Raw genomic sequence first — 9,557 nt, 5'->3', positions numbered from 1 at the left:
CGCCCTCCTGCCGGCCATGGAAACTGGGCAGTCTGGCCCATGGGGTCAGCGCGCCCGGCCTACTACTTTCACGGGCCGGGCCGGCTCGCCCGGCCCATGGAGGAAAATCATGAACTCAGCTCGGTCCTTAGCCCACTTTACCGTATTTGACGGGCCCAAGGCAAAAAAGTAAAAAAAATCATATAAATATATAGAATGAGTTTATGAATTATAAAATAACTTAAAGTTATTATATAAGTAAGATACATAATTATGAAAGTATTTTGATATTTTATTAGTTGAATTAAAAAAAACTCATAAAAGTATGAACTTAGAAGAAGGAAAGTTGGAAGTTGCAAAATAAGAGTAAAATTACAAGACACGTCTAAGGAAATATAAGGAAAATTACAGAACCAAAATTGCCCTTGATTACAAGGAAGTGTATAGAAGCAAAATGTAAAGAAGCAAAACGGCTCTATTTGAGTTGGAGAGAAAATATATTTGGGCCAATGGCGGGCCAGGCCCGCGGGCGGCCTAGACACGGCCACGGGCCGGTTTTCGGCCCGGAACCGGCCCGAACCGGCCCGTTAACGGCCCAAACCCGCCCGTTGACTGGGTGAACCGGCCCGTCCTATCCGGGACGGGCCCGATTCTAAGAAATGGTGAACCGTGAACCGCCGGGCCGGCCCGGCGGTTCACCCGGATTTAAAAAAAAAAAAAAAAAATTCAAAAAAATTCAAAAGAAAAAAAGCAAATAAACGCTAGTGAACCGGCCGTTATTTATTTTTTTTTGAATTTTTTTCCTCCCAATTTTTCCTATAAATACCCTCACACCCCAACCCAATTTCTCACCAATTCGATCACAATTCTCTCTACTTCTTCAATATCAAAGTTTAGTAAAGTTCAATTCTCTATTTAGTTTTTGCATTCTCGAATTTCTCTTCAGTTCTTAGTCAAAAAAAAAAAGAAAAAAGTTCTTTTGCATTTTCGAATTTCTCTTCAATTGTTAGTAAAAAAAAAAAATTAAATTCGAAATCTTTAAAATTTTGAATTTAAAATTAAGTTCAAGTCTTTTCATTTATTTCCTTTTCCTTTTTCTGTTTAAAAGTACTTTTAATTTACTTATTCATCAAATATTCCAAAAAACAAAAAAAAAACTCAAAATTTCCGGGCCGACCCGGATAGGCCCGGAATCGGCCCGAACCGGCGGGCCGACCCGGCCCGCTGAACCGTCCATACTACGGGCCGGTTCCGGTTCCGGAAAATGTGAACCGTGAACCGGTTTGAACCGGCCCGAACCGGCCCGTGGCCGTGTCTAGGGCGGCCCACGAGCCTGTTATGGGCCACGGGCCGGCCCAGTCCATGAAGTAAAACTGATGCCCAGCCCATGGAATTATATTGTTGGGCTGGGCGTAGGGGTGTGAACGAGCCGAGCTCGCCTCTTTTGGCTGGCTCGAGCTCGAGTTTATTTTGTCGAGCTCGAGCTCGTCGAGCTCCTCTTTTTTTGGCTCGAGCTTGAGCTCGTGTCAATTTTGTCGAGCTCGAGCTCGAGCCCATTGTCTTTTTTTTTTTTAAATATTTTTTTAATTATTATTTTATTATTAAAAATTATTTAAAAAAATAAAAAATAAAAACTAAATTGTAATTATATATATGTTTTTTTAATATTTGTACTTATTTCTATAATATTTTACATTATTATACATTATTTAAATAAAAATAACATATAAAAATAAAAAAATAATAATAAATCCGGCTCGCGAGCTCATGAATAACTGAAAACCGGCTCGAGCTCGGCTCGTCAGAAAGCTCGAGCTCGAGCTCGAAAATCTCGAGTCCGAGTTCGAGCTTTTTACGAGCCGGCTCTTCAAGCTCACGAGTCGGCTCGGCTCGTTTACACCCCTAGCTGGGCGGGCTGAATCCACGGACTTGTTGCGGGCAGGCTTCACGGACTTGGACTGCGGGCGGGCCGCGGGCCGACGAGCCTGGGCTGAAATTTGTTCATCACTAGGCCAAAGTAAAACCCGGAAGTTTCGAAGCATTTCGGTCATCCATTAACCTCCTCACTCTCTCAGAATCGACATATCTACCAGCACCACAAAATATATTCGACATAAGCACATAGTCACCGCCGTATTCCCTCTCCAGCCCCATAATCTTCGTCGTTACTCTCTCGCCCATCTCAACATTCCCATGCAAACTACAAGCACCTAAAAGTGTTCTCCAAACCACAACAACATTACCGATTTCACTAGGTATGTTTAGAGCCATTTTCTCTGCTTCTTCCAATCTCCCTGCCCTTCCCAACATATCTATCAAACTTCCATAATGCTTTATCTCGGGTTCGATCCCACACTCTTCCACCATTTTTCTGTAAAATTCGATCCCCTCTTCCACCAATCCACCGTGGCTACATGCATTTAGCACGCTCAGAAAAGTAATCCGATTAGGCTTCACTTTCGCGCCCTCCATTTTTACGTAACAATCCGAAGCTTCTGTAGCCAATCCATGCATTGCAAATGCAGATATCATGGACGTCCACGAGACTAAGTTTTTCTTGGCATTACCAATTTCCTCGAAAACTCTCCACGCGCTTTCTATGCTCCCACTCCTCGCGTACGCATCGATGAGGCAATTCATAACACGAACATCCAACACGTTGAGCCCACTTTTCTCTCCGTAAGTATGGACCATTTCGCAAAACTCGAGGCACCCGATATTCCAAATTGATGGAAAAACTGCGAGAAGAGTCACTTCTGTGGGTTTATTATTATTAATTCCATCACCGACAAACATTTCTCGAAACAAAGACAGTGCTTCGTAAAAACGGCTCTTACGAGTGTACCCATCTATAAGCCCCGTCCACGAGACAACATTCCTTTCCGGCATCGAATCAAAAGCAGCCCTCGCAAATTCTATCTCGCCCCACTTGATAAACCCTGTTATCAAAACATTCCACGTGACCAAATTCTTCTCAGGCATTTCGTCGAACACGTTCTTCGCATCAGCCAAACACCCACAGTCCATGTACATATTGACCAGCGCAGTCTGGACATGGACATGATAATCAAACCCCACTTTAGTGCTCGAACAATGGAGCTGGTTTCCGAGGTGGGCCCGTTTCAAATTAGCACAAGCTTTGATGAGATACGAGTACGTAAAGCTGTCAAAGAATATAGGTTTAGATTGGTTTCGGAGATAGCCGAAGAGAGTAACGGCATCTTGTGGGAATGCACTGAGTGAGTAGTGCTTTACAATGGAGTTCCAAAGGGCGAGTATGCCGACGTTGAGTACTAGAAAGTGGCAATGGATTTGCCGAATGGCACTGCTGCAGTGTTGGTGTTTGTGGAGTAGTGAGAGAAGGTGCCGATGGTATAACTTTGTACCAGACATTTTATCGAACATGTGGTGTGCGTTTCATTTGCCAGACAAAACCTTTGTTGTTTATCAACGTGTAAGCAATTTCCATCTTGTTGAACAAGACTATTTAGTTGGCGTTTGGATAATATTTTGCAAATTATCAAATTTGGCTAAATTGTCTTCTACATAAATACTTATTCCAGTTACTTTTTTACAAAATAAATTACATATATATATATATATATATATATATATATATATATATATATTTGACAATTAAGGAACCCACAACCAATGATATATGTGCACAGGGTAAAGCTACACTCTTGTATAATAGCTTCGTAAGTCATACGAGAGACGTGAACCTACATTTCTTAATTAACCGCCGAGCCTAAAATATTATAAATTTTCGGTTCTGATTTCGGTCAATGTATATGCAAATAATGTAACGGGGCTAGTAATGCAAGTGATTACAATTGTTTGGAATTATTTGTTTCCTAAAAAAAGTAAAAAAAAAAAAAAAAAATGGAATTATTTAGTATAAAATTTTTCAAGAGTTGAACACTAGTGATGCGGCCATCATACTTGGTGTAGTTTCATTTTGGGTTGAGTTGCCACTGACTCTTCTCAAAGGATCGAGTAAATCGAAAAGCGTTTCCGCTGCAGAAATCTGTTTCTGGCGAAGACTCTCATCATGCATTAAATCCCTGTATACCCAATACAACCCGTTATTTAATATTTCAAGTAATATATTTTTGTCGCTTCAATTATTGCTAAATGTTGACTGTCCTTTCGAACTTTTACAGACGATGAGCATGCTGTTTGTTTCTTTTACGAGCAAAAATGAACGGAATTTAAAAAAGAAAATGCGATGAGCATGCTTACATGAGCAGTGGTGCCAATTGAGAAGGAGTGCAGTCTCCAAAAAGAGCTTCAGGAATTACAGATGAATCAAGAACGATATTAGGAAGCGAGATATAATCTATCTTAGCTTTATATCGAATGAACCATTCTGTCAATATGTGGGCCCGGTACGCAACAACACAAGGCAACCGTGCCAGCTGTAACTCCACTGCAACTGTTCCCGATGTACATAACGCGACTCTACTAGCCTGCGCATCACATTGAATTATTAATTAAGCAATTGTTTTTCAGTTTTCACAATTAAATTTTACAATCATGCTCATTAGATTTAGAGAAATTACACTGAAAGAATTGTATTTCATGCACGGTGATCCACCTGGCACCAATACGATAGGTACAGGCCAGTCACAAACAGCATTTGTGATGTAATTGTGAACATGCTTATTAGGTGCGACATGAATAACTGCTGTTAAATCCTCTCTGTGACTGAGTAGCTTCATTGTACGTGAAAATATTGGAAGCATGCGTGTAACTTCTTGTAATCGGCTTCCAGGTAGCACAGAAATGATTGTCGATTCTTAAATATGCAAATACACAAAGGATAAATTTCCGGGTAAAATTGAAAATCAAACACTTTTTTCTCATCTGTTTTATCCGTAATGAAATAAATCTCAAGAATAACATTCCAACAGTCCATTAGAAGAAAATAACTACCTGAAGATATCCCATAATTCCTCCTAAATTCCTCTCCATCGCCTTGTACTTTCCACTCGTCTACACATTTGTTAATCTGCAATACAAATTCCACAAAAGTTATACGCTACAATGAACTTTCTTTCATGAATGGAAAAGAATTCCCGGCCAGAAAATTTAGGTACAGCTGGGAACAAAAAGAACAGAACAAAATGTAGTTCGTTTAATTCCATAATATCATGCATTCTATCTAAAGATGACTAAAGTTTATACGTGAGTTTGTTCACCTTTAGCTCCAAAACATCTTCTAAAGTTGGATGGCCCACAAATGTTGCAGCCAATCCATTTGATCTACAGACTTCTGCCTCAAACGGAAGTATACAGAAGACATGATCTACGAATTCCGAAAGACCTTTAAGTCTCGATTCACCTCCTTTCCACGCCCAGAAAGATGGTGCCACATAGTGAAAATGTCGAGGAGTAGTGACTCTGTGCAGGAGACCATATCTAGCTGCAAAAACCATTTTCCCATATTCCTACACCATTTTTTCTTTCTTTGAATCAAGGAAAATATGAAGTATCTTACGAAATCGGAGAAAATTAAAGGAAACTTACCACGCAATTGCTTCAGAAAACGGAACGAAAACCCTTTCGAGTCCACTGTTAGCACAACGTGTGGCTCGAAGGTAAGAGCTGACTCAACTGCCTTTTTCAGCCTGACCTGAAATGTTGCAGTTCAGACCAAATTACAGTCGGTTTTTTCATAGTACCTAGTAAAAGAAAACATTGCAACACTAACCAAAATGTTAAACAAGAAAGAAAAAAAAAATCGAAATTTGATAGATGAAAGTGGAACACAGCTCATATCGCTTGTTCGCTCACCCTTAACGTACTAAGATGCGGCAACAACTCCCATATGCCCATGACCGCAATATCTTCCATAGGAAACAGAGAATTCAACCCTTGATGTGACATCATCAATCTAAAACGAGAGATAGAAATGCACAAATGAGTTTGTCTTTTCTCCACTCCAATATCTGTAATGTACACATTAACAGGAAAAGCAAGAACATATACGACAGGACAGGAAACTAAACTCGATCACCAAAAAAAAGTTCTAATTCTTAAAGCTAGTATACTAAAACTGATATCGAGAAATAGATAGCAAGAAATTGGTGGATAAAATCAATCATGCTTACCCTCCTACACCTACGAAACGGACAGGAAAAGGAGAAAGCGTTTGCAACGAGTTCATAAAACGCGAAGCGATAATGTCACCAGAAACCTCCCCAGCAACAATAAAGACTCTTAGCTCACCATCTTTTGCAGCTAAATCCCTAACACTTGTTCTTCCTGAAAATGATAGTGACCTTTTCGCTGCTCGCGAGAAGCTCGTATTCATGGCAATCTTCACACTCCACACACTTTTCACAAACATACTTCCGTCTGTGATTCCAAACACACACATACACATACACACAGAGAAGTAAGCGAAACATCACAAACAGCAGAAACAAATTAGTAATTTCGACATAAATCATAATCAATAGTCATCAAACTTGTTCCTTTGCCCAAACTAAATTATTAATAATAATAAAAATGCTTATATTCCGCATTTAAACGGGAACTGAAATAAATACCTGCGGTGATGCAAAAATGGTGCTTTCGTGATTCAAGCGCTCCAAGATATATTGGTCGAAGAAGAACTAATGTTCACGATTACATATACCGCCGCCATTGATTCAACTTCGAAAGCAAATTCAGGTATGGCATTGAACCCTCCATTGTTTCTCTGGGTTTTGCAAACTCTTTCACAACTGTAGAAATGTTTACAGAGACAAATTTTGGTTTTATTTTTTCGTTGTAAATTACGTCCAGCCCCTGAGATAAGCTCAAATTACACAAAAACCCCGTGTGTTTGGATAATTACAACTACCTCCCTCAACTATGTATCTTACGAAAAAACCCCTCATCGAACAGGTAAATTTGACACCATATAGTTGAGGAGGATGGTTGTAATTATCCAAACATAATTTTTTTATTTTTTTGGTAATTTGACCATACGTCAAAGGGTTGATCGCAATTTGCCCTAATTTGTTTGATAAATATTGTATAAATTGATAACATTGTCCAATTACAAAAAAATAATTATTTCTCACAAAATTACAAAAATTAATAAAAAAGAAGCATGAAAATGAATAAACTTGCCTAATAATAATACATCAATTTAACATCTTATTACACACACATGAAATAAATCTTCAAACATGTTTTATAAAAAAAACATATATATTATAATTAAATATAGTAATTAAGAAAAGTGAGAATCAAGTTCCATAATGGTGGTGAGATTCATAGGGTTCATGTACTGAAGGGAGCCAGTCATGATTTGGTCAACAATCAATCTGTTAGCCCTTTCAGAAGGATGAAATGCATCCCAAAATGCATACACATCTCTGTTCTGACACAAATTCGACAGCTGCGTGCAAAGCCCGAGCCCGTTGTACGGGCCTTGCCCGCAACATGCTACCTTTGACGTAGTAAACCCGAAGGCCTGTGGATTTCTGATGAAGTCGTTGTTCATTAGCTGCGTGTTTGCTGCAATGAACACATTGCTGCCTATTTGTGAGTTAAGCCTTAGAAGCATGTCGGTTAGTTGCGGGTCGAAAAGGGATGCGGCTCGTTGGAGTTCGGTCGCGCATTCGCCGTTTCTGCTTCTCATGGCTAGCTCGGCTGGGACACAGCCGAGTGGGCCCGTTCCGGTTACTAGTACTCTTCTGGCTCCCAACCCGTAGAGTCTCTGCGAGTCGGGCGGATTGAATCAGAATTAGTATTTTTCTATGAGGGAAAAAATAAGAGTTTTTTCGGGAGTGAAAATTTTAGTTTTGATCTTGATGTGGAAATTTTTGAAAAAAAAAATTGGAAATTGTTTTTTTAAATCAGAATAAATAGTTGTAAAAAAAATAAGAGGATGAATTTGGAAATTCTATAGAAGTGCGAATTGTTGATCGGAATTGGTCCTTTCGTAAAAGAATCATTGTTTTTGGAGTGAAAAACTAATTCCAGTTCCGTTACAAAGAGAAATCGGAAATCTAATTTCAAAAATTGGAATTAAAAAAACTTGTTCCGTAATCATCAATTTTCGGATCGGAATCGGATTGGAAATCCCAACGTCTTAGTTTAACTACAACATAAAATATACAATAATATTGATATTATAAGTGTAATTTCGGAATATAATTAGAAATTTCCGAAAATATTTTCAGTCATAAATCGGTTCGAAAATTGGAATCTGATATGTATCCAGTTCCATTCCAGAAAATCTGAAAAGTCAGAAATTTTGGAATGAAAAAATATTGTTCTAAAATCTGATATTTTAGGGGTGGAATCGGTGGAATTTGAAAATTCCGCTCCAAATTCCACCCTAGGACATTCCATTCTATGTTGTCTACAATGTGAATCTATCTAACTCCAACACCAATTTACAAACGAGGGAAAGAGAGTGTACCAACAAGATCTTTTGGTACTCGGAGATGAGATAACGGACGTAGTCGGGAATAGCAAATTGTCGGGACCTAGCGGAGAATGGCACCAAATAGTAGTTATTAACAAAATCATTGCCTCCCAATGTAATCAGGACCAAAGATTCCTTTACTAGCCTTTGTGTCTCCGATACTCCAATCAATGCACTCACTCTTTGTTGATATTGTTGGAAGTTTGTCAATTGTTGAGATATTCCTATTATATTCACCTGCATTTCATTTTTATTACCTCCAACACAATTAATACCTAAATATTTTGGTCTACTATTCATTTTCTTGAAAATGTATGGATAAATATCAGGTAAATTCAGATGCAGCCGCAGTCGCAGTCTATAGACACTCGTGATAATTAAGTTATAGGGCAAATTACAGTGTCATCTTCCTGAGGTAAGATCAATTTACGAAAAAACATTACAATCCAAAAAATGAGGGATTTTTTCGTAATTTGATCTTACCTGATCGTAATTTGCCTTAAGTTATATTATGACTTACAAACTGCACTCCGGTGTCGTTAAGAATTCCAACACCAGCAGAAGCAAAGTTGGCTCCAACCAAAAGTCTTGGCCCATTTAGTGCTGGATTTAAGTATGGCAATGGCGATTCTCTCCCACCAATGCTCTCACCTAAATAAAAAAATAAATTTAAAGTTAGAATTAGAGTTCGTAAATTATCCAAAAAAAAAATTGGCGACATTTTCGAAACTTAACTGATAATATCAGCGATGTTAAGGCCATTGGAGAAACGACCCGAGGGCCTATGGTTCGGGGAATCGATACCATAGGGCGGTGCGTCAGCACGGGCGGTGGTGACTAAGTAGTTGTTGTTGCCACTGTCGACGAGTGAATCTCCAAACACGAAAAAGGCTCTAGCTTCGACTCGTGAACCTATAAATAGCGTTGCTAGAAAGAAAGCATATAAAATACTACAAAGAGTAGTATTTGTAGTAGCACTTGATGAGGTTGCCATTTAGAGGGGTTGCATGAAATAATTTTTTCGAACACTCTTTACTTTTCGATACGAAATTGATACTCGATTTGGGTTCGTATATATAAAGGTAAGTGAGTGTGTTATACATATTTGGAGCAACTTGATTTAGGTATAGCTAAATATGGTTGTAAA

The 9,557-nt window shown here is 38.8% G+C and overlaps 3 protein-coding genes across 3 annotated transcripts; all 3 read right to left on the bottom strand.

The window, feature by feature from the left end:
• Positions 1 to 1,654: 1,654 nt before the first annotated feature.
• LOC105977406 (Pentatricopeptide repeat (PPR) superfamily protein) lies at positions 1,655 to 3,533 on the bottom strand. The gene has a single exon (XM_013002712.2). It carries the CDS (start codon positions 3,382 to 3,384, stop codon positions 1,987 to 1,989), a length of 1,398 nt encoding a protein of 465 aa, XP_012858166.1. The 5' UTR covers positions 3,385 to 3,533; the 3' UTR covers positions 1,655 to 1,986.
• A 176-nt stretch (positions 3,534 to 3,709) lies between these two features.
• Positions 3,710 to 6,717, bottom strand: LPXB (lipid-A-disaccharide synthase B). The gene is made up of 9 exons (XM_013003426.2): positions 6,537 to 6,717; positions 6,096 to 6,342; positions 5,779 to 5,878; positions 5,512 to 5,617; positions 5,184 to 5,407; positions 4,918 to 4,993; positions 4,545 to 4,780; positions 4,225 to 4,451; positions 3,710 to 4,046 (listed from the first exon to the last, which is right to left on the bottom strand). Exons 2-9 carry the CDS (start codon positions 6,332 to 6,334, stop codon positions 3,890 to 3,892), a joined length of 1,365 nt encoding a protein of 454 aa, XP_012858880.1. The 5' UTR covers positions 6,335 to 6,342; positions 6,537 to 6,717; the 3' UTR covers positions 3,710 to 3,889.
• Positions 6,718 to 7,091: 374 nt separating this feature from the next.
• Positions 7,092 to 9,479, bottom strand: LOC105977966 (GDSL esterase/lipase LTL1). Its single transcript, XM_013003368.2, has 4 exons — positions 9,146 to 9,479; positions 8,931 to 9,061; positions 8,405 to 8,647; positions 7,092 to 7,696 (listed from the first exon to the last, which is right to left on the bottom strand). Exons 1-4 carry the CDS (start codon positions 9,402 to 9,404, stop codon positions 7,208 to 7,210), a joined length of 1,122 nt encoding a protein of 373 aa, XP_012858822.2. The 5' UTR covers positions 9,405 to 9,479; the 3' UTR covers positions 7,092 to 7,207.
• Positions 9,480 to 9,557: the final 78 nt, after the last annotated feature.

Source organism: Erythranthe guttata, chromosome 6 (assembly GCF_056151865.1).
Source record: "Erythranthe guttata isolate IM_541 chromosome 6, IM_541, whole genome shotgun sequence".
NCBI lineage: Eukaryota > Viridiplantae > Streptophyta > Magnoliopsida > Lamiales > Phrymaceae > Erythranthe > Erythranthe guttata.
The sequence above is the reverse complement of the archived record's forward strand: the minus strand, read 5'-3'. Positions and strand labels throughout refer to the sequence as shown.

What these genes read in the sequence shown, in the direction of transcription:
- LPXB (XM_013003426.2), bottom strand. Translation starts at nt 6,334, where the DNA reads ATGTTTGTGAAAAGTGTGTGGAGTGTGAAGATTGCCATGAATACGAGC. An exon ending in TTTTCTGAAGCAATTGCGTG is followed by an intron (nt 5,408 to 5,511) that starts GTAAGTTTCCTT and finishes TGGTTTTTGCAG; the next exon opens with CTAGATATGGTCTCCTGCAC. An exon ending in GAATTATGGGATATCTTCAG is followed by an intron (nt 4,781 to 4,917) that starts GTAGTTATTTTC and finishes TGCATATTTAAG; the next exon opens with AATCGACAATCATTTCTGTG.
- LOC105977966 (XM_013003368.2), bottom strand. Translation starts at nt 9,404, where the DNA reads ATGGCAACCTCATCAAGTGCTACTACAAATACTACTCTTTGTAGTATT. An exon ending in TAACATCGCTGATATTATCA is followed by an intron (nt 9,062 to 9,145) that starts GTTAAGTTTCGA and finishes TTTTTTATTTAG; the next exon opens with GTGAGAGCATTGGTGGGAGA. An exon ending in ACGACACCGGAGTGCAGTTT is followed by an intron (nt 8,648 to 8,930) that starts GTAAGTCATAAT and finishes AATGAAATGCAG; the next exon opens with GTGAATATAATAGGAATATC.
- LOC105977406 (XM_013002712.2), bottom strand. Translation starts at nt 3,384, where the DNA reads ATGTTCGATAAAATGTCTGGTACAAAGTTATACCATCGGCACCTTCTC.